This window comes from Saccharomyces eubayanus, chromosome IX, assembly GCF_001298625.1.
Source record: "Saccharomyces eubayanus strain FM1318 chromosome IX, whole genome shotgun sequence".
In the NCBI taxonomy this organism is placed as follows: domain Eukaryota; kingdom Fungi; phylum Ascomycota; class Saccharomycetes; order Saccharomycetales; family Saccharomycetaceae; genus Saccharomyces; species Saccharomyces eubayanus.
Genome location: NC_030984.1, coordinates 362,027 through 389,067, shown reverse-complemented (window position 1 = coordinate 389,067; position 27,041 = coordinate 362,027). Strand labels below are relative to the sequence as shown.

At 40.7% G+C, this 27,041-nt stretch overlaps 14 protein-coding genes across 14 annotated transcripts; 7 read left to right on the top strand and 7 right to left on the bottom strand.

Moving 5' to 3' along the window:
• Positions 1–62: 62 nt before the first annotated feature.
• On the bottom strand, positions 63–3,413 carry MGA2 (Mga2p; the record flags this gene model as incomplete). The annotated part of the gene is made up of 1 exon (XM_018365920.1): positions 63–3,413. The coding sequence occupies one exon, from the start codon at positions 3,411–3,413 to the stop codon at positions 63–65; it is 3,351 nt and encodes a 1,116-aa protein (XP_018221638.1).
• A 506-nt stretch (positions 3,414–3,919) lies between these two features.
• Positions 3,920–4,507, top strand: DAL3 (ureidoglycolate hydrolase; the record flags this gene model as incomplete). Its single annotated transcript, XM_018365919.1, has 1 exon — positions 3,920–4,507. The coding sequence occupies one exon, from the start codon at positions 3,920–3,922 to the stop codon at positions 4,505–4,507; it is 588 nt and encodes a 195-aa protein (XP_018221637.1).
• Positions 4,508–4,861: 354 nt separating this feature from the next.
• On the top strand, positions 4,862–6,526 carry DAL7 (malate synthase DAL7; the record flags this gene model as incomplete). The annotated part of the gene is made up of 1 exon (XM_018365918.1): positions 4,862–6,526. The coding sequence occupies one exon, from the start codon at positions 4,862–4,864 to the stop codon at positions 6,524–6,526; it is 1,665 nt and encodes a 554-aa protein (XP_018221636.1).
• Positions 6,527–6,815: 289 nt separating this feature from the next.
• On the top strand, positions 6,816–7,553 carry DCG1 (Dcg1p; the record flags this gene model as incomplete). The annotated part of the gene is made up of 1 exon (XM_018365917.1): positions 6,816–7,553. The coding sequence occupies one exon, from the start codon at positions 6,816–6,818 to the stop codon at positions 7,551–7,553; it is 738 nt and encodes a 245-aa protein (XP_018221635.1).
• A 187-nt stretch (positions 7,554–7,740) lies between these two features.
• Positions 7,741–8,772, bottom strand: DAL2 (allantoicase; the record flags this gene model as incomplete). Its single annotated transcript, XM_018365916.1, has 1 exon — positions 7,741–8,772. One exon carries the CDS (start codon positions 8,770–8,772, stop codon positions 7,741–7,743), a length of 1,032 nt encoding a protein of 343 aa, XP_018221634.1.
• A 467-nt stretch (positions 8,773–9,239) lies between these two features.
• Positions 9,240–11,150, bottom strand: DAL4 (allantoin permease; the record flags this gene model as incomplete). Its single annotated transcript, XM_018365915.1, has 1 exon — positions 9,240–11,150. One exon carries the CDS (start codon positions 11,148–11,150, stop codon positions 9,240–9,242), a length of 1,911 nt encoding a protein of 636 aa, XP_018221633.1.
• Positions 11,151–12,001: 851 nt separating this feature from the next.
• On the top strand, positions 12,002–13,375 carry DAL1 (allantoinase; the record flags this gene model as incomplete). The annotated part of the gene is made up of 1 exon (XM_018365914.1): positions 12,002–13,375. One exon carries the CDS (start codon positions 12,002–12,004, stop codon positions 13,373–13,375), a length of 1,374 nt encoding a protein of 457 aa, XP_018221632.1.
• Positions 13,376–13,709: 334 nt separating this feature from the next.
• YVH1 (tyrosine protein phosphatase YVH1) lies at positions 13,710–14,798 on the top strand (the record flags this gene model as incomplete). The annotated part of the gene is made up of 1 exon (XM_018365913.1): positions 13,710–14,798. One exon carries the CDS (start codon positions 13,710–13,712, stop codon positions 14,796–14,798), a length of 1,089 nt encoding a protein of 362 aa, XP_018221631.1.
• Positions 14,799–14,903: 105 nt separating this feature from the next.
• On the bottom strand, positions 14,904–16,010 carry MND2 (Mnd2p; the record flags this gene model as incomplete). The annotated part of the gene is made up of 1 exon (XM_018365912.1): positions 14,904–16,010. The coding sequence occupies one exon, from the start codon at positions 16,008–16,010 to the stop codon at positions 14,904–14,906; it is 1,107 nt and encodes a 368-aa protein (XP_018221630.1).
• Positions 16,011–16,195: 185 nt separating this feature from the next.
• Positions 16,196–16,843, top strand: INA22 (Ina22p; the record flags this gene model as incomplete). The annotated part of the gene is made up of 1 exon (XM_018365911.1): positions 16,196–16,843. One exon carries the CDS (start codon positions 16,196–16,198, stop codon positions 16,841–16,843), a length of 648 nt encoding a protein of 215 aa, XP_018221629.1.
• Positions 16,844–17,017: 174 nt separating this feature from the next.
• Positions 17,018–19,906, bottom strand: DAL81 (Dal81p; the record flags this gene model as incomplete). The annotated part of the gene is made up of 1 exon (XM_018365910.1): positions 17,018–19,906. The coding sequence occupies one exon, from the start codon at positions 19,904–19,906 to the stop codon at positions 17,018–17,020; it is 2,889 nt and encodes a 962-aa protein (XP_018221628.1).
• A 518-nt stretch (positions 19,907–20,424) lies between these two features.
• On the bottom strand, positions 20,425–20,928 carry SEC11 (signal peptidase complex catalytic subunit SEC11; the record flags this gene model as incomplete). The annotated part of the gene is made up of 1 exon (XM_018365909.1): positions 20,425–20,928. The coding sequence occupies one exon, from the start codon at positions 20,926–20,928 to the stop codon at positions 20,425–20,427; it is 504 nt and encodes a 167-aa protein (XP_018221627.1).
• Positions 20,929–21,351: 423 nt separating this feature from the next.
• MRS1 (Mrs1p) lies at positions 21,352–22,536 on the bottom strand (the record flags this gene model as incomplete). Its single annotated transcript, XM_018365908.1, has 1 exon — positions 21,352–22,536. The coding sequence occupies one exon, from the start codon at positions 22,534–22,536 to the stop codon at positions 21,352–21,354; it is 1,185 nt and encodes a 394-aa protein (XP_018221626.1).
• Positions 22,537–25,923: 3,387 nt separating this feature from the next.
• FLO11 (Flo11p) lies at positions 25,924–27,041 on the top strand (the record flags this gene model as incomplete). Its single annotated transcript, XM_018365907.1, has 1 exon — positions 25,924–27,041. A coding segment is annotated over one exon (1,118 nt), but the record flags the coding sequence as incomplete, so codon positions are not given.

Here is a 27,041-nt window from a genome sequence, read left to right as displayed (position 1 = left end):
GTAATATATTGCCTTTTCGTTTCTTGATTATGTGTATATACCAAATACATATAAAAAGTTCGTTAACTTACAATTAAGTCATTCAACATTCTTGTTGTTTGCAGGTTCGATAATTTTGACCTGAATGCAGTTTTCATTCTTTCATTTCCTAATAAGAACTTTGCTAAAGCAATTCTTAAGTATTCTGAAATCAACTCACTTATATGGTTGATGGAGTTGTCTTGATTGCCAAATTTATACATGATAAACGACGTTAAAAGCAGCAAGGTCAAGGGAATCCAGAAAAATATTAACATCTTATCATTTTGGAAGTTTTGCTTGTTTTGAAAGAATCTGTTAAATTGCTTTTTCAAAAATTCCTCCTCTTCCTCATAATCTTCTTCTTCTGAATTCTCGGAGTTTTCCACATTAGATGATGACTGCTCTACAACATTTTCTGGGTTCACAGTTTTCAATTTATCGTCTTTGCCCCAAGATAGTGGGAACAAATCCTCATATTTAGGTAAATCATCATTAATGCGGTGTAAAACTCTATTCCAGAGTGACGTGTTCCCGTTGTCCTCAGTGGAGTCATTAATGTTAGTTCCAATGTCGGAAAGTTCCCTTGATTCCTCCTTGCGTTCAGTCCTGTATTGTTCTATTTCATCGGCAACAAAGAGGTTTTCATCACCGTCTTCCTCAAAATCGCTCTGATCGTATTCAGAATAACTTGAATTCTCAAATAATTGAAAAACAGGATGTTGAGTTTCCGTGAGGGCTGAATTTATCATGCTTTGATTCTCGAATAAGTTTTCGTTAAAAGATTCGTTATCTAACAGGCTTGAATTGAAACTGGATTGTGAGTATTTCCTGCTGATAGAGTAACTACTGTCTGTCTCTATGCTGTTGTCAATTTTTGTTCCGTCTTCAAAAACTTCAAACAACGTCAACACTTCACTGATATAGTTATCATTATATACAATGAGATTATTTCTCTTGTGATTGCCCTTGTTCTCTTGTTTTTCATCTTCCTTTAAGTGAACGTGGTTGGCCATAAATACTTGCCTTGCTGTTAATCCATTGTGTGCCCTTAGTAAATAATTAGCTTTACAGTTTAATAGCATTTTGATAATTTTAGGATCACCACTTATGCATGCGAAGTGTAATGGGGTCAACCCAAACGAATCGATATCATCGACACGGGCGCCTTTTTTAATCAATGTAGATACTAAGCTCGAGTAGTTTTTTAAGCATGCAAGATGTAATAAGGTTCTTCCCAAAGAATCACAAATGGAAATATTTGAGTTAGTGTTTAGTGGTTTTATAACTTTTTGAATCAAAACTTCATCGGAATAACGAACACTGGTGTGCAAGGTCGCATTATGCTGATTTGGTGATGGTCCTGTGCTCTTTGAGCCGCCATTACTATTTGCACCGCTGTCAGGAGAGTCATTACCAACAATTCTTTTGGCGATATTTCTTGCATCCTCTAGCTTACCATTCATCTTTAACCCCACAATCTGTAAAGCTAGTTCGATTAGTTGTCTATCGGTATCGTCAACATAGGTGAATATGGCCTTTTTATTGTCGTTAATTTCAATTTCCTGAGGAAGATTATCAGCATTGTTTTCATTATTTGTGTCACTAATCGAAACAAAGACTTGACCTGCATAGGCTGCAGGAGGCAAGTAAGTGACGATAGTCGTCTCACTCCAACATTGTGTGGAAAGGGCAAGGTTGGCACCAAATTTAACAGAAAGCCCATCTTTGAAGTTACAACCTAGTAAAGTAACTTCGATACCACCATTAATTGGGCCTTGTGAAGGAATGACACGATTGATTGATGGTAAGGTGTTGTTGCTATTTTTTGCTGAAAAGTCTTGCATTGCATGTAAGGATGGATTCATGGTATTTGCTGGACTGAATGAGTTTGAAAAGGAATGTTTAAACAGGGGTTTGCCTATGTCATTTTCTAGGTTGTTACGTGCCCTTTTCCTTTGATTCAGTTGACTTTGTTGCTCGATGTTGGTCAAAGAGATGGTACGGACGGGATTTTCATTATCACGGTGATGATAATTGAATGACTCTGAGCCCTCTTCACTCATGGACGTTGGTGACGGGATATGCTGATTGGGTAGAGAAAGGTTCAGTGATAGATTGTTATTCTGTAATAGATCGGATTGCTGCGGGATTGAATAGTGGAATGGAACATTTTTGTCTTTCAATGGAATATTATTCATTTGAGCATCATTATCGTATGGGTTATGGTGGTAGGTGTATTGAAAGGGCACATTATCGTCCTTGCTCAACTGGTTAGTGTCAGTTGAGTAATATTCTGTGGTAGATTCCTCTTCTGTTAATTGCCTTCTAGAAGTGGTGGTAGTGTTACTGAATTTATTAGTGTCCATATTTGCAGGTTTTCTATCTGTAATCATGATGGGTGTTGTTGTGTATTTACCCAAAAGCTGATTTTGCCAATCGGTTAAGGTGAACAAGATCACAAACCCGTTATTCGCCTTGTGATGCCTGCAGTAACAAACTAATCTGGTGGTTAATTCGAACTCCTTAACATTTTCGAAGGTTTTCATTATGGGGAAAACTTGCTTGTTATTAAACACGACTAGCCTTCTGTTGATATTATTGCACCATAGGAGGTTGTCTGCGATTCCTGATTTTCTTCTAGCGGCTCTCCTTTGCTCTCTCTTGACACATTTTGTACAAACATTTGTCGTCCTGTTGCTAACAGCGCAAAGAACAAACGCGTTTATATACAATAAATTCTTCCTGAAATCGTGTGAGTACTCGTCAATATTTTTCTTCAAATAAAATTTTTCCCTGGAGATGGAATCGCTGGGCAAGTAGACCATATTTTGACTTAGCGGTGTCTCTGAAGTGATTTTCACCTTCAATTTAAGTTGATTTTCGACTCGGGATACCTGTGGTAGCCCTGAAACCTCCATTTTCAAAGGCAATTGATCTTCACTCACTTTAACGAAATCTAAAGCATTGATATAAACAGACTGGATCGCCTCCTTCCTGCCAAAGACAACGTCGTCATGAGCGGAACCGCTGGCGTCGTTTCTCTCGAAAGCCTTGTCTTCATTCTCGTCGTCTTCCTCCTCCTTCGGAGCCGTGTCGTCCTCCATCCCGTCCTCCAAGGGAGTGGACACGTCCTGGTTGCTATGAGTACTGTTACCAAGCCCTTCGAAAGATAGTAAATTGGGCGAGTCTGTCTCGTCTGTTTTAATGAAATTTTGGAAATTAGCAGCCTCGTCGATGTTGATATGTGCCATGCTGTCATCTTGGTACATGGGAGATCCGTTCAGTAGGAAATCATCCAGAAGTTGTGATTCTAACACGCTATTGCCGTGCAATTGAGATATGTGAGGGTCGTTCCCCGGTGCCTCTGTTAAAAATTCGCTGTTCTGTTGCATGACGAATGGTATTATCCGCCAAGAGGTCCTTCAATAAGTGCCTTTGAATGCACAATAAAAGGGGGAAACAGGATCTGGTGTTCCGAACCTCAATACGCCTGTTGATCAACCGCCGCTGTCCTTTTAAAGGCTTTCGGCGGCTGTATTTTCTGGTTTAAAGCTCACCCATTTAAAAATGTTGAGTTTTTCATCACGCGACACGAAAAAAAGAAAAAAAGAAGAATTAGGGTTTGTTGATATGCCCTAACTTTACCACTGAAGCCCTTTTTGTAATTTTGTTGTATTATCAAAATTCCCTAATTACTTTTCGTTTTAACCCTGGGTTTTTTGTGAAGAAAAGAAAGAGATTGGATAAGATAAGCTGATAGATAGATAGAGATAGACAGGTAGATAAAGGAGAATGAGTGATGTGGCATCTACCCGTATATACATATATAAGGCAGTAGCGGGCATGTAATTGGTCTCATTTCTTATCTTGATTAAAAGTAGTAAACGCACAAGGTAAAATGGTGACGCTGATTGCAGAGCCGTTGACGATAGATTCTTTCAAGGAATATGGGACGATAATCTCTCCAGAGGAGGAAATCTCGAGGTTAGGCAGCCTCGAGAAAAGTGCCAACCATGGGACTGCAATCAAGTTGCTTCAGGTAAGCCGTGTGGAGAACGGGTCCAGTAGCGGGGTTCCCAATTGGAACTTGTTTCGTTGCTTCCCGCAACCACACCTGAACAGAGCGTTCACACCTGGGTCCACTCGGGGGGTCCTTCACAAGGTTGAAGTTCTTGAAAAGCACCCGAGTAGTTCGCAGACGTTCGTGCCCATGGGTAGAAATTCCGCTGAAGTGGCATACTTGATAGTCGTGGCCAAAGAAATTGCGAACAAGCCAGACTTATCTACGGTAAGGGCATTTACATGTTTAGGTGGCCAGGCTGTGACCTACGGCTTGGGCATCTGGCATGCTCCCATGATAGTGCTTGGCGTGCAAGAGCACTTGGACTTTGCAGTCCTGATTTATGAAAGTCTGGATCCCGAATACCCTGAGCGGGACTGTGTGGAAGAACACTACGGCCACGCCGGCATCCATGTCACCGTCTAGCGTGTTATTGTAGGTTAAGTAGATACATAACGCCCCTGTATTAGTATAGTAATTGCATTGCTCTATGACAATCGACATAAGACTTCCGCTGAAAGTTGCGGTGCGGCAGAAGACTGCGATTACGTTGGAAATTGCGCCGGATTTTCTTATCACGTAGGAAGACTTACACTGGTTTGGGCTTATCTTCGACAAGAGCCAGGGTGGAAACTGTCAACCACATCGGGTTTATAGACTTGGACTGAAGCGATGTATATAAAACGGGATCATGTAGTCGTAGGTTAAGATGTGTATGCTCTATTTTCGTCTATTTACCGCTCAATTGATGTGTAGCAGTATAACGAAGAACACTAAAAAATGGTAAAGATAAACTTGGACAACACTGCCTTGTACGCAGACATTGACACCACCCCTCAATTCGAGCCCTCACAGACTTCTGTAGCTGATATTTTAACCAAAGATGCTTTGGAATTTATTGTTCTGCTACATAGAACCTTCAATGCAAGACGCAAACAACTTTTAGCTAATAGAGGTACTTTACAGTCTAAATTGGATTCCGGTGAATATCAATTTGACTTCTTACCGGAAACTGAACAAATCAGAAATGACCCCACTTGGCAAGGTGCTATTCCCGCCCCTGGCTTGATCAACAGATCCAGTGAGATCACGGGCCCTCCGTTGAGAAATATGTTGGTCAACGCCTTGAATGCAGAAGTCACAACTTATATGACTGATTTTGAAGATTCTTCGTCTCCAACGTGGGAAAACATGATTTATGGTCAAGTTAATCTTTATGACGCTATCAGAAACCAAATCGACTTCAAGACTCCAAGAAAGGAATACAAATTGAAGGACGACATTTCAAAATTGCCTACTTTGATTGTCAGACCTCGTGGCTGGCATATGGTGGAGAAACATCTTTATGTGGATGACGAGCCAATCAGTGCATCTGTATTTGATTTTGGTTTGTACTTCTACCATAATGCTAAAGAGTTGATCAAAATCGGTAAGGGGCCTTACTTCTATTTACCAAAGATGGAACATCACCTAGAAGTTAAATTGTGGAATGATATCTTTTGCGTCGCTCAAGATTTTATCGGAATGCCCCGTGGTACCATTAGAGCCACTGTGCTGATTGAAACGTTGCCAGCAGCTTTCCAAATGGAGGAGATCATTTATCAAGTGAGACAGCATTCCAGTGGTTTGAATTGTGGTCGTTGGGATTACATATTTTCCACAATAAAGAAATTAAGAAATTTGCCCCAACACGTCTTACCAAATAGGGATCTGGTGACGATGACTTCGCCCTTTATGAATGCTTATGTGAAAAGATTAATCAATACGTGTCACCGCAGAGGTGTCCATGCAATGGGTGGTATGGCTGCCCAAATTCCTATTAAGGATGATCCAAAGGCCAACGAAATTGCTATGAACAAGGTTCGTAACGATAAGATTAGAGAAATGAAAAATGGGCATGATGGTTCATGGGTAGCACACCCTGCATTGGCACCAATTTGTAATGAAGTTTTTAGCAACATGGGTACAGCGAATCAAATTTACTTCATCCCAGATGCAAATGTTACATCATCCGATTTATTGAATACAAACATTAAAGATGCGGAAGTCACAACTGAAGGGATAAGAGTAAATTTAGATATCGGTTTACAATATATGGAAGCCTGGTTAAGAGGTTCTGGTTGCGTCCCAATTAATCACTTGATGGAAGACGCCGCCACCGCTGAAGTGTCACGTTGTCAATTGTATCAATGGGTTAAACACGGTGTCACTCTAAGCGATACTGGTAATAGGGTGACTCCGGAGGTAACCGCGAAGATATTAGATGAGGAGGCTACAAAATTGGCTTCAACAAGTCCCGTAGGTGAAAAGAATAAGTTTGCCTTAGCAGCTAAGTATTTCTTGCCCGAAGTCACGGGTGAAATCTTTAGCGATTTCTTGACCACTTTGCTGTACGACGAAATTATTACACCAAATGCCAAGCCGATTGATTTGAGTAAATTATAGAACTCCGTTTTCAAAAGGGTAGCACATTTTGTTTATTGATTATAAATTATATGTATATGTAAAATTATAAGTCTTTCCAAGAAGCTCAAGAAATGAGGCAACGCACAATCCAATCAAATGTGAGCCGATAAGCTCCTGCCGATAAGGCAGGAGAAACTCGAGCCCAAATTTCTCCTAGCTTTAAGTTACAATTAGGTTTACTGAAACTGTAGTATATATAAGGAGTTAGATAATTTACTTTTTCAAACCTCAGTAGTAAAACAAAATAAGACAAACAAAGTAGAATTCGATGACAGAAGCAAATATACTTGTTGTCAATCCTAATAGTTCGAAATCAATGACGGCTTCCTTACAGGAAGCCATCGAAAAGACATTTCCAAGAAAATCGTATAAGGTCAGCTATTTTACAGGGCCGGATACTTCCCCATCACAGATTGACGGTTGGGAGACAAGCATGCAGAGTATGGAGGCCTGTCTTCCTCTCCTGGTTGGCGACAAAGGATCAAAATATAACTATCGGAAGTTTGATGGGGTATTAATTGCCTGTTTCTCTGATCATCCTTTGGTAACCAAGATAAAGGATGCGGCGGCTGTAGAAAAATCCGATACTCCGATTGTTGGTTTATTAGATAGCAGTATCCAGTATTGCAATTTGATCGGAAAGAAGTTTTCCATCATTACCTCAAATAAAGAGTGGATCCCCATATTGAATGACTCTGTAGAATCAAAATTTTTGACTGGAAACACAATCAATCGAAATCTGTGGAAGGGAACGGTGTCAACTGATTTACAAGTGCTCGATCTGCATAGTCCGGAGAATTTCCAGCAAATTGCAGATGTTATAGGAAGGGAAAATATTGAAAAGCTTGGTTCCGAGATTGTAATATTAGGTTGCGCAGGGTTTTCAGGATTACAAATTAAACTAGCAAAACGTTTTGAGAAGGACGGTATATTTTTCTTGGATACCATTGGAATAGGCTTAGAAATTTTGATCACAATGATAAAGTTTATCAACTCTCAAAAATAAGTAGTGTGAATATATTTGTTTTTTTTATAGATGTAAATTTAATGTTTTGTTCCGAACTGGCCTAAGCAAAAATCCCAAAATAGGTAAGGTGAAATACACACGTATAATTATAGGATATTTATATCCAGCTTTTTATTAAGAGCAGTACGCACAAATAGTTCTAAAATATACAATAATTAAATATGTTTTAGTATCCCCAAACTCTTATTCTTTTGACTCCGCCATCCGGAATAATTGTTAGTTTAACATGGGATATTCTTAGATTTTTTTTTATTTCGTATACATGTTCTTTATCGGGCCCAGTCTTTGACTTGTCGACTAAGTTTATCCATGTTCTTTGGTTAATGTCACCACTCGATTCTGGTTCATTCAAGCAACCTTGCACACTGATAAACTGCGGGAAGTTTCCCCTGTAGTGTGCTGTATCAACGATAATTTTTTCAATGAATGAAGATTCTCTGCCCAATTGAATTATTGCCCAATCGGTATGGCCTGGTTGTCTTGATCTTTTTGTTTCCCAGCCATCAGACATATCATGGCCTCGGCCTGGCAATAACAAGTTATCGGCTGAACCAAAGTGCTGATCCGAATAGTCTAAAGCTACAGCACCATTGCAAACATAAGCTAGGTCAATTATGTGACCCTCTGTTTTGTATTCTGGAGGGGCGACTTTTCCGTACAACCTAAATCTGGCAATTCCACCATCGGGGTACATTTTCAATTTAACATGGGTAAACTTTTGTTCAGTAAGGCCGCTACTTCTGATAAAAAAGTGTCTTTGTGAGGGACCACACTCAAATTTCTCAATAATTTCAACCCAACGTGGATCGTTCTCCACTATATTACCTTCTTCGCCTTCGTCATAAAGCGCTTCTATGGATACGAATGGTGCATGGTTTCCGTTGAAAAATGCAGTGTCAACTTCACCACCTATAATTTGGGCAGCAGCAACTCCCATCTTAATAATAACCCAATCGTATTCCGCTTCGTTGTGTCTTCGTGTCTCCCAGCCGTCGTACCAAGCACCGGAGTGTACAAATCTAGTAGGATCCCTTATGGGGACGGTTGGCTTGAGCAGGTTTTCAGCAGAAGCAAACCATTCATCTGAGAAAGAAACTACCTGACCACCTAGTTTGGACCCTATAACATCCACCGCCTTATTTTTTGAAGTAATTATTTCTTTGAATTTAGTTTCTTCCTCTAAACCAAAAAATTTCATTTTTAACAAAGGGGCCAATTGACAATAGATGATTCTTTCGGTCCTTTGGTACTACACGACTCATAGTGAGATGCACTGCCACTCTCTTTATAAGCTTTATATTTATCGAACATGTATTCTGTGAAGCGTTTTTTCCCAGCGGACTTTCAAGTTATTTCCTTTATTCTTATCTTATCACCAATTGCCAATCGTAGATAAGATCAAGAAATATCCGAAATGATGATAGGCTCAAACAAGCGCAAAGTTGGTATCGGGAAGTCCGACTGGCTAAAAGATAGTGTCTTACTTCTACGGGAACTTAAGCAATCGACCACTACTTGTAGAAGAATGTTGGATGTGGAAATACGGGAATTTTACTCAGGAAATTAATTAAAAATACAAATCTATACAAAGAGAAAACTAAATAAAGCTTCTAAAAAAATAACACTTCTGGTCACTAAGTGGATGACAAGCAGCAAAAGTCTCATTTAGTAGACTATCTTTTCATCGCTTATATCACAGATACTCATTGTATCATCGCATAAATCAGCTCTACGCAGTTCATTCTTCCAATCTTGTTCGAAATCCTCAACGTAAGCCCATCTTTGAAACCAACCTTTATCTGTAAGAATATTGTCTACTGGAGTACCAGGAACTGGGAAAAAGTAACACAGTCCGATGTATATCACAGCACTAATGAAGAACCCCACTGGATAACCCAAGTGGTATATGTTCATTGCACCTTGTGACACTGTAATTTTTGGAGCGCCCACGTCACCGATAAAGCCAGGCAAATTTGGTGCTATACCGCAGAGATACGCAACAAGGGCCCTCCAATTGAAGCCGTACTTATTATTGAACATATAGTAAGAGCCTTCCTGCGCCAGGAATAAATGTGTCAGTTTCACATACCCTCTTCTCACTACAAAATAGTCCGAGCAAATGACACCAGCAATACTAGAAAGGAAAATTGCATAAGCACTCAAAGCACTAGTAAACTTACTTGAAGTAGCCATTAAGTTCCATGGACAGATACATAGGGCCATTGCCACACAGAATAAAGAACCTCTTCTAATATTGATATATCTTGGAAACAAAGCTGTCATATCGGCACCACATGCCAACGAATTGGCTGAAATATTGGTACCCAACTGAGCTAAGGCAAACACAAAAGAAATTAAAAACACACCTGCCCTAGTACCTCTTGTATACGTAGTTTCCAAAAATTGACCAAGGACGTCCACGGGAGACCAATAGTTGACTCCGTATAAGTGATAACCTGCTGAAGTGACAATTATACCGATCAAACAGGTAATAGCAAAAAATAATGGAATTGCAACCAATTGCGGCCACAGAGATGCTTGGGGGGTTTTGGCAAATCTACCAAAATCAGGAGCWTTGATAATCAAAGCAGCAAAGTTGGCGACACAGGCCATCAAAGATCTGACGAATATCCAAGAAAATTCGGAACCATGAGGCGAGTAATCATTTAGTGACCCCAGTTCGATTTTACCATTTGATTTCTTCAAAGCCCAAATCAAGAACCCAAAGGCGGCAAAGGGAATCAGAGCCGCCTTCACTGTGAACAAATGTCTAATTTTATGAGGAGCCACTAGGACAAACGGTATGCTGATCACCCAAAATATGAAGAAACACATGAATTCGAAAGTAGTACTATTTGGAGACCCAAAATGGTTTGGAATTCTGTCTTGCAGATCCTTACCAAAGATAGACTTCAACATCAGTGCAACAGGCGTAGCACCTAGCCACGCTTGCACTGCATACCACACTATAGCCATCACAACACGATTTATAATTGGCCACATGGAAAAGAAAATACCGAACGAGGCTCTAACAGTGATAGGGAAAGACAAATGGTATGCGGAACCAAATCTCGAATTCAGCACAACAAACACTGCTGCGAAAGTGTAACCAATCCAAACCGTGAGCCAACATTGCCACCAATTCAGACCTAGTTGAAGACCTGTACCTGCAATTTGCCATGTGTTGATGTTGAAACAGTCTGCCAACCAGAAGTATAAATAATTGAACCAGGACCAGCATCTTCTCTCTTCTTCAACCGGTTTTAAATCTCTGTTATATAAGAAGGACTCCTTGAGCGAAACGTTCAACGTTGTCTTATCCAATACAAGGTAATCGTAGTATATCTTGCTCCAAAAGGAATTTGTCTCAGGCAAGGGGTCAATCTCGTCCTCTTCTATCGATGAATTGTCGTCATAGACTTTAGTGCTGACGTTTTTGTTCTTTCTAAACTTCCCGTTTTCGACGTCTATTATATCATTTTCATTGTTATCAGTGTATGATACAATGGATGTGATGGGCTGAACATTCTTTTTCGACTGATTGCTGAAAATAGCACTTAGAGCGTCGCTAGCCATTTTAATGTTATTGATGCTCTACACTGCAAGATATATAAAGTGTATATAAAGGTTCAAAAGGGGAAACGGAAAGAGCTTTGTGTATCAATACCCATCAAGCTTGTTTATTTATACTTCTTCTTCTCTCCATTTTTTTACCAGTGTGCAAGCTTAGCGCTAGCAGCGATGAGTGGTCTTACAAACGAGTGCAAACTTGCAAGCCCGGTTTTCTCTGATAGCCACGAACGTATATCTCTACAAACTAATCTTTGGATAGCAAATACTGTCAAAGGAACCTTATCGAGATGACAGAAAAGTGATATATCGAACCCGTTATTTCTCCTAATCCCCATCTCCCCCCTCCCCAAAAAGGAAAAAGTACAGGATCTTCAATGGCATATACGTATTCCTTATCAGGAAGTTCAACTAGAGGCGCCATTTTGTATGTGTTGACAAGCTGTGATTGCCGGCAAAAACGCGGGCGCACTTTCCCTGACAGAAACTTTTCACTGATAAGCAATGAACCTTGATAAGACAGCCTCGAGGCCTACTGGTGCAGAAGCTGTAGAAAGCAAGGAAGAGCCCTGATTGGGTCCCATTGTTCCCCCACAGCGGAATATGACAGGAACACAGGGTGTTGATGGTGGACTGATGGAAGTTTATCAGGAAAGAGAGCTCCAAAAGTGCGGTGCTCGATCATCTATATAGAGGAGCATATCTCATCGAAGGGGACGGTGATGAGCTAGCGCAGAAACGATGTGCTCTTGGCGGTATCTTGCTTGTAAATACCCCTTTTCTACTGGTTATCTGCAATAAGCCAGAGAAGCGTCTCAAGGACATATAGACGAAAGTAGAATATTGCGAACGACAGGATGCCTATCAATGCCATTGCCTCCGACCATGTCATTATCAATGGTGCGAATAAGCCCGCAACCATTGTGTATTCCACAGAGTCTGGCACGATCCTGGATGTCTTAGAAGGTCCGGTTATTCTTGACAAAGCGGAGATAACCAATTATCAAATACACACAATAGAAGACGTATCTCCATGTACACTGCTCCCTGGACTCGTGGATGCGCATGTTCATTTGAACGAGCCTGGTAGGACCAGTTGGGAGGGCTTTGAAAGCGGGACCCAGGCTGCCATCAGTGGTGGGGTCACGACGGTGATCGATATGCCCCTGAATGCTGTCCCTCCGACGACGAATGTTGAGAATTTCCATGCTAAATTGAATGCTGCTCGAGGCCAACTGTGGTGCGATGTTGGCTTTTGGGGTGGTCTTGTCCCAGACAACTTAGCAGACTTGGTTCCGCTTGTAAGGGCCGGTGTTCGCGGGTTCAAAGGGTTCTTGCTGGATTCGGGTGTGGAAGAGTTTCCCCCCATTGGCAAGAAGTACATCCAAGAGGCGTTAGGAGTGTTGGGTCAGGAGAACACTATGATGATGTTCCACGCCGAATTGCCCACAGCGGATGCCCATCACGAGGAAAATAGTCATGAATATTCCTCGTTTCTGTCTTCAAGACCGGATTCTTTTGAGATTGACGCCATCAATTTGATTCTCGAGTGCTTGCGCGCTAGAGATGGACCAGTGCCTCCCGTACATGTAGTTCATTTGGCATCCATGAAGGCTGTCCCGTTGATCAAAGAAGCCCGTGCTTCAGGGCTACAAATCACCACCGAGACCTGTTTCCACTATTTGTGCATTGCAGCAGAACAAATCCCAGATGGAGCCACTTACTTCAAATGCTGTCCACCTATCCGTTCTGAATCTAACCGCCAGGGCCTATGGGACGCATTGCGCGATGGTGTCATAAGCTCGGTAGTGAGTGACCATTCACCTTGCACGCCTGAGTTAAAGAACTTGAAAAAGGGCGATTTTTTCGATTCCTGGGGAGGAATATCGTCTGTTGGGCTGGGTTTACCGTTGATGTTCACCCAGGGCTGCTCCTTAGTAGATATCGTGACATGGTGCTGTGAAAAAACTTCCAAGCAGGTGGGACTGGCTCACCAAAAAGGCGCTATAGCTCCCGGGTACGATGCTGACTTTGTGGTCTTTGATACAGAGAACGAACATATGATAACTAATTCAACCGTTTTCTTCAAAAACAAACTGACAGCATATAACGGAATGAAAGTCAAGGGTACTGTCTTAAAAACCATACTAAGAGGGCAAGTAGGATATACAAATGTTGATGGAGTGACGAAAGCACCATTGGGCCAGACTCTGCTAGAGCCCAGAAAGTAAACTAGACTTGCCACATTTCATGCAAAATGTCGATAGAATAAAAGAACTTCTTTATATTAAAAACGCGTCATATCATAACATATAGAAACATATACACTTTTGAACTTTCTTTATTTTCATATTTTTTATTTATTTAATGGCACAGTTTGGAGATGACCTACAATATTTCCACTTTAGTTTCACGGCCGCCATTTTGAAATTTTGTTAGCGAAAAAAAAGAAAAAAAAGAAATGTGAAAAGCTTAGTGAAAAAATATATTCAAGCTCATCGAGTCCATTTTGTATAGCTGTAACATCAGAAAGGCAGTCAAAAGTAACAACAGAATAAGGACAGCATGGCAGAAAACGCAGCACCAATTGAGGAAGAAGTCGTTAGGATTTTGGGGGGTATATACCTTGGTGGGATCCGCCCCATCGTCGACCACAGACCATTAGGTGCAGAATTCAACATCACTCATATCCTTTCCGTTATAAGGTTCCAAGTAATTCCTGAGTACCTGATAAGGAAGGGCTACACGCTAAAGAATATACCCATCGATGACGACGACGTGACGGACGTGCTACAGTATTTTGACGAGACTAACCGATTCATCGATCAATGTTTGTTTCCGAATGAAATCGAGTATTCGCCCAAGTTAGTAGACTTTAAAAAGAAGCCACAGCGTGGTGCCGTTTTCGCTCATTGTCAGGCAGGGATTTCGAGGTCCGTAACTTTCATAGTAGCGTACCTGATGTACCGTTACGGGTTGAAACTATCGATGGCCCTGCATGCTGTTAAGCGGAAGAAGGCAAACGTGGAGCCAAATGAAAATTTTATGGAACAATTAGAACTGTTCGAGCACATGGGTGGGGATTTCGTTGATTTCGACAATCCTGCCTACAAACAATGGAAATTGAAGCAGTCTATCAAGTTGGACCCATCCGGTAATGAATTGGTATCCAACGCTGATATGTTCAAAGACTCAGAATCATCTCAAGACCTAGATAAATTGACTGAAGCTGAGAAAAGCAAAGTCACCGCTGTGAGATGTAAGAACTGCAGAACCAAATTGGCACTATCCACGTCTTTCATTGCGCACGATCCGCCGAGTAAGGAATCATCAGAGGGACATTTCATTAAGAGAGCAGCCAATTCTCACCGTATTATCGATATTCAAGAATCACAAGCAAACTGTTCGCATTTCTTTATTGAACCGTTAAAGTGGATGCAACCTGAATTGCAGGGCAAACAAGAGTTAGAAGGTAAATTTTCGTGTCCAGGCTGTTCTAGGAAAGTAGGTGGGTATAATTGGAAGGGCTCTAGGTGCAGTTGTGGTAAATGGGTCATTCCTGCTATCCACTTGCAAACTAGTAAAGTAGATCAATTTCCTCTGCAGTCCACTGTCTTGCCTAACATGGTTAATTTTGAATCCGAAAAAAAATAAAGTAAATAACTTAGATATTCAACAAATAGAACAATTGCTATGCATTCGTGAGGTATACTTTTATATATATCTATAGAGATGAGATAAATGTGTAGTTAAGTTACTTTAGTCTTCGCCCCGTTGTTGCCTGGCACGTCTTTCCATTAGTTCATCTAAGCTAGTTATTCTTTCTCTGGTCCAATTTCTCCAATTGCTCGCTAGATCAGGTGTGATCTCACCATAGGAAGCCGGCGCTTGAGCGTACTCACTGTTATAATCATACCCCCTTACTTCTCTCCTGGTTTCGTCTTCGTCTTCAAAGTCGGGGTTTGTACCTACTTCTATCTTTGAGTCCTCTCCGTCATTATCGCTGTCGATATCGTATGGATTTCGGTCCAAATGGTGGACCTCTTCCACGAATTGTTGTAAGGAGCGTGATAATGAAGTGGGCCTCATTAATAAGTCATCCGGAACAATCCTTTCCCTATCGACTTCTATTCCTCCTTCCTGCACTTCGGCTTCTTCGTCCTCTTCCTCATCTACAACATGATCAAATTCTGCATCGTAATCATAAGATATCTCGTCTTCCTCAGAAATTACTTCATGTGAATTATTAGCGCTGTTATGAGTAAACATGGTTATACCATCATTCACAGCGTTATGAGTACCAGTAACACCTTCATCGGTATCATCATCATTTTCCTGTAGAATATGGGGCAATACTGCATGCCCTATAGAGCCGTGTTCTCTGAAATCTTGTTCCCTAAGATCTTGTTCCCTAAGGTCTTCCTCATTATTCATTTCTTCGTTTTGTGCTTGTGTTCGGACTCGTAACATTTCTAGATCATGCATGGTTTTATTAATGCCTATTGGCTTGAACCTGTTCCATCCTAGCTTACGTATTTTGGGCAACCTGTTTTTATATTGCTCTGATAGCATGATAAATTCGTCCAACCTGCCCTCTTGTAATTGACTAGATGATGTAGGATAATAAGGAAACTCATTGAAAACGTTATAGGCCGCCAATGAGGGAATATATTTTATGCTTTTAGATTTCTTTCTCCTTATAAATCTCTCCAGAGAATCATCCTCATCGTCATCTAAGCCGTTTCCATGAATGTTTTTCTTAACCCGAAGATCTCTTATGCTATACCTTTCATGCTTGGTCCCCGTGGAGTTTTGGTCTTTCCTAATGTCGTTGAATAGTGCTATATCTCTTAATGCTCTCACCATTTTCTTTGCCCCCTTCTTTTCTTTTACTATTGTATTATGCTCTTTTAATTCCTTTTGAAACGAGTCGTAACGATAAAGCTATTTCACGCATCCTCATTTTTATATAACATCGATCTGACCAAGGAATTGGGGGAGCGTAAAAGACAGAGAAAGTAAAGACCATATATAGACAGGTGAATAAAAATATGTCTTTAGTAAGATTTCCATTAAGAACCAGGCTAATAAGAAGTCTTAGTCCCATGAGATTAACGGTTAGAACCGTCACATCGGCGAGTGCAGGTGCTAAGGCAAAGTCAAGATATGATAAAACGATAATCAAGCCAATACTTTTAGTAATGGTGTTTGGATCGATATTAAACTCAGTCATAGTTGAAAAGAGAAAAGCTCAAGATATGGAAAGGAAGTACCACTTAAAGGCCAACAAATTGAAAGAGTTGATACAAAGAGTTAATGACAATAACGGAAAAGTGGATTTTGACGCAGATGACGAATTAAGATTGGTAAATTTATGTCTAGGGATTACCGATAAGAACATAGTTTCAACAGAAGAGGACAAGGGTGACATTGTGATTCCTAAGGAAGAGTCACTAGAAGAGATTTGGCAAAGTATAATAGACGAAGCAAAAAAAGACATAGTAGAACCGACTAAAAATGATGATGGTACGAACAAGGAAGGGATTGTCACCGACGTAAATGTTTTAAGGGATTTGCAAAATTCAAAGAAAGAAGACGAACAAGTTTATTTGAACGGTGACATACATATGATCATGAACCAACCAGGTGATTTAAATGAAATTGCTAAAGAGAATGCTAAAATCCCAAAATTTCTGTAGTGGATTGGACCCTACATTTAGATATACTGCATGTAAATATGATACAACGAATAATTTTTTTTTTGCACTCACTGGTTATTAATATTGTTTTTAGAAATATACTGCTATGTAATAATCGTATTCTATTATTTTTTTATAGATTAAGAATGTTTATGTGCTATATATATATATATATTACAGAGGGGTTTCCTTTGTGTTAATTGTTACATTTTTATCATTGACTTCATTCATTTCTATAGTTTGGTTGTCAGCCGCACTTGATTCCTCTTTTAGGTTTGAATTGTCGCCTTTGAGTTCTGCTAATGAATGCTCATTGGGGGACCTTTCCATTCCTATAGATGTTTCGTTTGCTACGACACTTGTTGAATCTTGTCTGGGTTCGTGTATAGAGCTCAAGGGTGAGGCATTCATTTGTGTATTGGAGTTCACGTTCGCAATGGAATTAACTCTTGGCGAAGACGTATTAGATGCTGGGTGTTTATTCATATGCGAAGGTGTAACGTTCGGTGAAGAGTGAGCAGTCCTTTTGTAGGGTTTATTCAGCATCAACGGTAAGGGTGTATTGTTACTGTTGTTATTAGCGCTGTTTACAGTCGGACTCCCTTGAGATTCTAATTGCGTTTGCCTTGGAGTAGGGTTCATTGGTGTTGTTGTAGTGGTTGTACCGTTTGGAAAGGAGTTCAACTGCTGCAGGATTTCTTGGGGTAGATTTTTCCACTGGTTTAGTGGTGAACCTTGCTCAGTTATCGCAGGAGACCCCACATTAAACTGAATTGGGATTTGCGATTGGGTGCCAGACCGTGGCAGGTTGACAGCATTGATGTTGGAGTTAGGGCTCAAGCCCATTGGTTCATCGGTTAATAAACCAGGAATTTGGGCAAACAATAAATGCATATTATTCAAAGCATTTGACAACTTTTCAAAATACTTGGACCCGATCTTCAATACCCAAATATAATTTCTGAGGTAATCTCTAAAAATCGTTGCCTCCTCCTTTGTTGTTGAAGTCACATACAATAGAGCAGCAAATGTACCAATCAGCATCAGGCTTCCCGTGGAACAATTGTACCAAAAGGAGTTGATGTGCTCATTTTTAAGATCTCTTATGAATTCAATTGCGGCAACAAGCCTTGTTCTTGCTGCAGTCCTGCATACTTGGACCAGTTCCTTTGGTGTTTGGGGGGTTAAGGCGCAGATGATTTTCCTATGTAGTGTGATTTCTGTCGCAAAATAAGCTAAAGTTAAAGTAGAATTTGAATTGAATTTTTGCGGTGTGGAATAGCTCATCGACAAATTTTTGGGCAACGAATGGTACCATTCTCTTAGTTTCAATTGCAATGGCTTTGCCAATTTTAATACTTGTTCAATACTTTTGTTTATAGTCAGTGACCCCTGAGTGTAAAACGTGTCCATGATTTCTCCAAGAACAATACTCAAAGAGACCATTTGTTGAAACATCAGCGTTCCATTCTTGAAATCCTCTAAAGAAGGGTTCATATTAAATATGGGTAAGTTGCCAAATGCTATTTGATGGTTTCTCACATCGCCTGACGAAGAAGGCGAAGATGCCGATTGGTCGTTTTGTAAAGAATTTAGGATAGTTGGTGAATTGATAGGGAAGTCATCGAAATTCAACAGCTTGATCATCCAATTTCTCCCTAGAATCAAATGAGATTGTCTTCCCTCATTCAATGCACACCATTTATCCATTAACCAAACCGCCCAGGCCAATCTCTTCCTCAAATCCTTTTCCCATTTGGGCAGTTTCCAGTCATTACATTCCACACCAAGGCCCAGTTCCTCTGCAAGGGCTACTACACTGGAACAAAGAACCCAATTGTTATGACACTCGCTGCGGCATTGCAAGATTAAAAGACCGGTTTGAATAATGCTTAATTTTGGTCTTCCAACTCGAGTGTAAAACGTGTCTAGCGCGATACTGTTTAGCTGAGATACGACATCTGGTTTAGGAAATCCTAACAGAGCAGGGTGGAAGTCCCAATACTGTAATGCTAGCGAGTAGATGGACGCCAATAAAGGTGCTGTGAGTTCCCTATAAGACCTAGAGTATTTCTCTAAAAAGACACGTTCATGTAGGATCGGTAGGAAGGGATGAATTAATTTGAAAAAAATTTCTACTAATAGATGACCATGCGGATGCACTAGATTCTCCACTAGATCAACCTCGTATTCTTGTTTGCTATGGAGAGCAGAGTCAAAATCGTCCTGTAGGATGAACTGTGCTGTGGGAGAAACTTTTCTTAATGATAATGTTTTCGATAGTTGTATTTGGTCCACGTTGTCTAATCTTACATGTTTAGTTAAGTTCAAATCGAAAACTGAGGTAGGCCCCACGAAGAATGAAGATCTAGGGTATTGTACGCGCTGCTGTTGCTGCTGTTGCTGCTGTTGCTGTCTATACAGCATGCTGCTAGGTAGGCGATTCGGATATTCTTCAAGATTCTTCATTCGTTTGGAATGCGAAGAAGCTGTAAAATTATTATTTGCATTAGAAGACGTTCTCTTCAAGTAATTTGGCGTGCTGTTGAAAGTACATTTAGTTCTGTTGGTTTCACATTCAAGGCAATTACCTAGGTCAGGAAAATAGTTGCATTTTAATTTCTTCGATTTACATTGGTTACAGGATCCCATCAGGTTGCTTGGACTTGCTATGTTATTATTATTGTTATTGGCGCTGTTATTACTATGAGCATTATTGTCGGTGCTATTGTTAACATTGTCCTCAAAAGCTGCCGCATTATCGCTTTTAGAAATCAAGCTTTGATAATGATGTAAAAGCGTATCCAGGTTCTGCTGCTGCTGCTGCTGCTGCTGCTGCTGCTGTTGCGAGCTCCCCTTTTCCCTCAATAAATTAGGATGGTCGTTTGCCAAGTGTTGCAGGATGGTTGTATAGTTGTCATTAAAGTTTAGTATGTCATGATTATTGTTAATGTTACTATTATTGTTATTGGCATTGTTATTAGTGGACGAGTTCTTAGGGGCAGTCTCCACACTCTTCGTAGATGACGCGGCTTTACCAGTTGGTGAATGGTGAGGGTCCATTTGGTAGTATGGTTGCCTGTGGTTCCGCCGTTCCTTCCAAAATAAGCTGGTAGTTTACGATTTACACTAATATTTCAACATGATTCTTATCATCTCTTATTTTCAGTCATCTTGTACGAAAAAGAATGTGTCTAGCAAACCATAACAATGAGGTGTCTTTTAACCATATTTACCACCATTAGTATGCTTTTGTTGTGTTCATGGACGTGGTGTTGAGCCCAAAAGTGTGAATATAGCTTGCATGGTCTTTTAATCAAAGAATTGAAACTTAAATGACCTTAAGTTTTGGCACGCATTCTTAACATAATGGCTTGAAAATGGAGGTGTGGTCTTATAAAACTTATATAAAATATCTATATTGACACTATCAGCATGAGAATTGGTGGGTTTTAGTATTGGTGGGAGTGTAGTCCTCGTAGCAAGCATGTTTGAGTGCGAGAAATCGAAGGGGCAGTGGCTATATAAATTAAAAGTGAAAGAATGGAGCCATGAATACATGTGCTCCAACGTCAGACAGACTATTCACCGCCCAGTAGAGCGCTCAACCCCAGTATACCTAACAATGCAAACTTTGCGTACTGATTCTCGCTGATCCAAATCGTAATGTACCCCAATTGTGGGAAGTAGCCCTTAACGGTTCCCACGATTTCCTTTGATTTATTCAGATAGATTCTCTTGTTGGCGTACAATGAAATATCGTTGCCGGCATTGTTGTCACCTTTAGTCAAAAGGTACTGTTTATCCGCATGATCGTTGTGCTGTCTCAAAACTCTATGCACAATGGGGATCTGTTTTCCCTCGACTTCATACACCACGATATCACCGACTTGGCTCAGAGTGTTTCTATTCCATAGGAAAAGGATGTCACCTCTTTGTAAAGCCGGTTCCATGGAGCCTGAAAGAACAACCACGATGGGTGAAGCGCTGTTGGTAGCAATGGCTAAGCCCTGCCAAAACATGTAGGCAGACGCAAACAAAAAGCATACGTTCAACAGCTTCTGCAATTCCGATCTCAAATTCATCTTGTCCTGGCTCGCTTGGCGTGTGATTCCTAGTGTTCCCTCCTCCTATTCTGTTTCTGCACTATTTGCTTCCTTTGAGATTATTATTTTTTTTTGAGATCGCCTTTAGCTAACTAAAAAAAGTACATATAGTAGTTGTAAAAGTAATAGCAAAGTATCAAATAGAAAATGTAAGGAGCTCTCTGTGCTTACAGTTCACAGCTAGTGCGTAGTTATGTATTGTTCGAGGGGATGGTGGTGTGTTTGAGTTGTCTGGTCCAAAGACAAGTGCGAGATGCCTGCCACACTGCTGCAGATGAAACTCGTAGAATCTCACTATCCGCCCAGAAAAGGGAAGATCCAGTCAATTGTTCCCGGAAATCTGGTGTGAGATGATAGAAGTCATTTTGAGCCCATTCTTAGTTTTTATTTTTTATTTACACACTACATATAGGGTTTTAGTTTTATGTCTTTGAGAAATTCCGACGAGACAGCTTGGAAGTCTTGTAAATCAGTCTTTTCTAGCTTGATGTAGTTATTAAACTCCTTTAAAATGCCCGAGTCGAATCTACCGTTGTCTTTCATCACAATGTTCGCTATGTTATTATACGTACAAAGACTTTTACTCCAAGCCATGTTAGAGAGGAATGCTTCCGTCATGTCGAATGTATCTTCTCTAGTATCCAAGCCAAGACAATCCTTTAGAGAGAAATCGAGGTCAGGTGTCGAGGCCAGAATGGGAAGCCTGAACTTCCAGCTACTATCCAAATGCAGACCCTTTGATGAGTTGGTGTCTCCATCAAAAGCGGATCGCAATATTCGCTTTGTGACAATCTCCTTTATAGCAGTCAGTACAGACGCATCCTGTATTTGAAATTCCTGAGGAACAGCAACAAAGCGGTTTTTCTTTAACGAGGCCCTAATGGGGGTCAACTGGCACCAGAAGGCATTGATGAATTCAGGATTGCAAATGGCTGCAAGCAGGCGAGGTTTTTCGTCTGTAGAAGAAAGCCGTACCCCTTGGCACTTGGCGTATAGGAGATGTTCCAGGATGTTTGATTGTAGCTTGTCTGTGAAGTCCATTAGGGGCGTTCGGTACCTCTCTATGGAGACAAAATTGGTCATTTTGGGTGATACCCCAAGAAGAGATATGATCTTTTCGGTCGCGAAGAGCGTATCGGTGGGCACCAACCCCATACGTTGTTTGTTATCGGGTGCAAATGTATAATCGATTGGTATGCTCTGCCAATTGACCAAACTGGTATTGAAATTATTGTCAATAGTCATCTTGCAAAATGCAAACGAATTCTTCTTCAATAACACGCTAAACAGGTTGATTTTGCCCTCGTCAATCAAACGGGTCCTCAATTGCTCAAAAACGGCACAACGAGCCACCATAAAGCTTCGCACCGGTGTTTTTCTATCATGCGAACTCTTATTGCACAGGATCAAAGACATGTATTTTAGCGTTTTCAAGTTTGCCTTGCGGCAATACAAGTCAATGGCGGGGACCACAGACCGTGCTAAGTTCTTTGGGGACATTTCTTGATCAGTACGACTATACCTCTGTCCCTTTTCATTTGAGGTTGACCTTATTTCCACTGTTTTGTCATTTTGATGATTTTTCATTTTTCGACTTTTTTTTTTTTTTTTTCTTAATTGCCTTTTTCCGCAATGTTGAATCAAGCGTAAGGTACAATAATAAGGATCGAAACGCCATATATACAATGATCCAAGAAACAACAAGCCTTACAAGAAGCCTATTTGAAGGCGTTCAGCATGTTGATGCTAAGCGATTGGTTTAAAAGGTATTGAGAACATGGAATCCACTTCTCTTCAACTTAGACAGAATATACTGCTAGGCAAGAAATAATGTGACGCGAGTTCGTTCTTGGGCAAGCGTATAGAAACACCTAGACAAAAGGTTTCCCGCTAGGATCAATTGGAAGACAGCTTCCTTTAAAACCCTGCAGCTTTTACTTACCAAGGTTATGTAAATGTGTGGAGATCAAAAAAAAAAAAATAAAACACGAAACATTCTCGAGAAAAAAAAACGGGGAACATTACTATGAGATGTTTTCACACCACTATAGTCCCTTCAATTGTTCATTTAAGAACACGATATACCACTATAACGTGTTGATTAATCATCAGCAGGTATTCAGAATACCTGCTACTGTAAAGGGGTCGTGCCGTCAAACGGATTGGCACATAACATTTTCGTGGAAGTAAGGCCCTCCACCGCACACGTTAACCCCTAAAAAGGATTCATAGTATAATCTAAATGGATCAGAACAGTTAACAGTTACTGGGACCGCTAACGTGCTGAATTAAAGATTTTCAATGGCACACAATTGGTAAAACACGTTGTGAATGCAATATGATCTGATCCATACGCGTTCTTCATCATATTTCAGAATAGCAATCACAACACCTGATATGCTAGAGGCTGCTGGCAAACCAAATGGGAGGTCTYGGTGAGGCCGAGCAAGGAGTGATTCCAAGACGAGGCACACTACGGTACAACGGCTAATTAAAATGATACGACTGTCACTTATCTTCACCGCTTCCAAAATATATTGAGGTGGAGTTAATGTTGGCATGCTTCCCACCATACTGTCCCTGTGTTTGCCCATTTCACTATATGGCATGCAAATGAGGCCAGGAATCACGGCATAATCCCGATTACATCTTTACTCTAGCTAGGGGCCCATATCGTGAAATAATCTGTGTCATAGCATTATTGCCACATTTAGTAGTATTATTTTTATCCGATGATGGTCCAAAATTGAACTGGGTGCATCCAGACGAAGTAAACGCATTATATTCAAATGATGAGCATAGTCCATCTCTTTCGACATAACATGCACTAGGTTGCGCATGAGCCCGTAATTAACGTACTCTTTCTCTCGGACTTCAACCCCTTTAATTCTGCCTCTTCCCATAATATCCCTCCCCCTCATCCCTGTTTCAGATGTGTTTGCTTCTTAAGAACGTTACGACAAGCATTCTACCTTCTGCCAGTTGCCCAAAATTGGCTTATGTCTGTACTTACCTTAGGCGTTATACTTACGGTAAACCCAACAAGAACTTAAAACTTCAAAACGGAAAAACGGTAGTTTTACAATTCCACTAGAAGAATAGCCTTATCAGTCATCTCCACACTTCCCCAATAGCGCTAGTGGTTGCCAACACTCATAAAAAAAACCAAGAGCAATTACGAAACGGAAAGAAGGAAAAGTTAATTTAACGGAAGATAGCGGTTCCCGCTATCCCAATATGGTCATGCTCATGCATTAGAGGTACACGGTTGGAACACCTCTCCTTTTCGAGTTCGTTTCACCAACTCTTGTTGGCGCACGCGGACATTGTTTCATACTTCTGGAGCCGCTACGGAAAAACAGACCCTAACACGAATGTTGATGCGTCAATCTGTATTATCCACGACAAGAAAAAGCCCCACTCCTCCTATTTACCTTCGTATGCATTCCTCAGTGCTCTTCCTAACCTTACCAACACAGACCCACCTCTGCAGCATGCATTACCGCACGTTCTGGATAACAGGATCCACACGGCCGGGTCAATTTCCTTTCGAAAGAGAGTTACGAGCAACAGAATCTTCGGGATACCGGCCCACGTTGTCTGTACTGGCCCCAGAGAATTTTCTCACAATTGTGATTTGTGCAGATCTTTCTCTGGTTCTGATAGGAACACCGCTACGCAAATTAAGCTTTTGCGGCAGGAAAAAAAAGGCTTTTTGTTTTTGCCTTTTCGTTTTCGCCGAATGTGGCATTAGGTAAGCATGTCCTCTTTGAGCGTGCCCAAAAACCACAAATTAAGGTTTTATTCTTCTTTTTTTTCTGAGAAGAAAATGTCGCCCAAAAACTTTGGGCCGTTATTTTGCAAAGGTGTGGAGCTTTTTGTCTGTGCTTCTTCTCTGGAGCCAGCGATCGCTGCGAAATTAAGCTTTACTGGTACGAGTTAGCTTTTTTTTTGTCTTAGTTTTTTCTTGGGCAAAGAATGGAGTCTTTTCTTTTTTTCGTAGTGGTGGTGGTTTCGAAGAATTTGCTGATTGTCCACGGCAATCAATCAGTTCTATTGCTAAGAAGCGGACTGTTGTCGGAAATTAGCTTTCCTGTAAGAGCAAAAATGCCTCCAGAAAAAAAAATAGCTTCTCTTGCTTTTACTAGGCATTCTTTCGGCCTTGAATTTTTTTCTTCTGCTCTACTCTGAAGTCCATCGCCCTACAGGCTGCATTTTAATGGTTGTGGAAGGGCATTGCTTACAATAGGTTCCTGTTATTACGCGGGAGAAGGTGAGCTCATATAATCCTGCAGCACGGTTTCAGACGGGACCAATGTCTATCAGTGGTGTGACACTTGGTAAGCAGTTCAGGTTGCATACGGCCTATGAAACAGGATTGCCGAACTCCATGGAATAGGAACTGTTTGTTTTGTTTTCGTTTTTTGGGGACATTGCCCAAAACCTAAAAGTGCCTGTCCCGAAACCGGTTGAATTATCATAGCGCTTTCTTGGCCATCGAGCAATTCTCAACTGCTACCAGGTGCGGTACTTTCTTAAGAAATATGGTCACCTTTTCTTTGGGGTCGTGATATCACCAAAGCATCACCGGAAATGGCTTTGAGAACCATTCCGAAGTCTAGAACTATCACCGCAGTGCACTTCATTTTACTGCGAAAATAAACGTTACTACTGCGTACTAACCACTAAATTGGTATTCTTAATATTTATCAAAAATTAAGGGCGGTCTTATTTTCCCAAAGAAAGGCATTAGATTATTTATCCCACTACAGTCCCTTCTAGTTCAAAAATAGATGGGTCATAGATGCACGAGCACAAGATAACGAATTGCACTGGTGGAGAAAAGGTTTGTTTTTGCTTCCCAAACTAAATGTATAAAAACCCTTGTATTCATTAATAATAATATCTTGTAATGTTCTGGTTCTAATTATAAATGTCTTTTGTAGTAAGCTTCCAAATCCATATACACATACCATGCAAAGACCAATTATACTCGCTTATTTGGTCCTCTCGCTACTGTTCAACTCAGCTTTGGGTTATCCAACTGGACTCGTTCCAAGAGGATCCTCAGAGGGAACTAATTGTAACTCTATCGTTAATGGCTGTCCCAGTTTAGATTTCAACTGGCACATGAACCAACAAAATATTATGCAATATACTTTGGATGTGACTTCTGTTTCTTGGGTTCAAGACAACACCTATCAAATCCAAATTCATGTCAAGGGTAAAGAAAACATTGATCTAAAATACTTATGGTCATTGAAGGTCATTGGTATTACTGGTCCACAAGGTACTGTTCAATTATACGGTGTCAATGAAAAGACTTACATAATTGACAACCCAACTGATTTCACAGCTACCTTCGAGGTTTACGCTACTCAAGGTGTTAACAGCTGTGAAGTCTGGATGCCTAATTTCCAAATTCAGTTCGATTATTTGCAAGGTAATGCAGCTCAGTATGCAAGCACTTGGAAATGGGGTACTACCTCTTTCGATTTGTCCACTGGTTGTAACAATTATGATAATCAAGGTCATTCGCAAACAGACTTCCCAGGTTTCTACTGGAACATAGACTGTGACAACAACTGTGGTGGTTCAAAGCCATCTACTACTAAATGTACCAAAAACCATACCCCAGAATCTAGTACATCTTCACCAAGCACTACATCAACCACTACTTCCAGTACCGAATCTTCATCTACTCCAGCTGCAACTCCATCTACCGAAACCTCTACATCCACTACTTCTTCAACTTCAACTACATGCACAGATAAAAAGCCTACAACTAAAAATCATAATACCACTCCATGTACCAAACATAAAAAATCCACTACATCACCTACTACACCATGTACTACAACAACTACATCAACCTCCAGTGTCGAAACTTCATCTACACCAGCTCCAACTCCATCAACCTCCAGTGTCGAAACCTCTTCTACACCATGTACTACACCAACCACCGCTTCTTCCAGTGTTGAAACTCCATATACCCCAGTTCCACTTTCTCCATCCAGCTCTAGTGTCGAAACTTCCTCTACTCCAGCATCCAGCTCTAGTGTCGAAACTTCCTCTACTCCAGCATCCAGCTC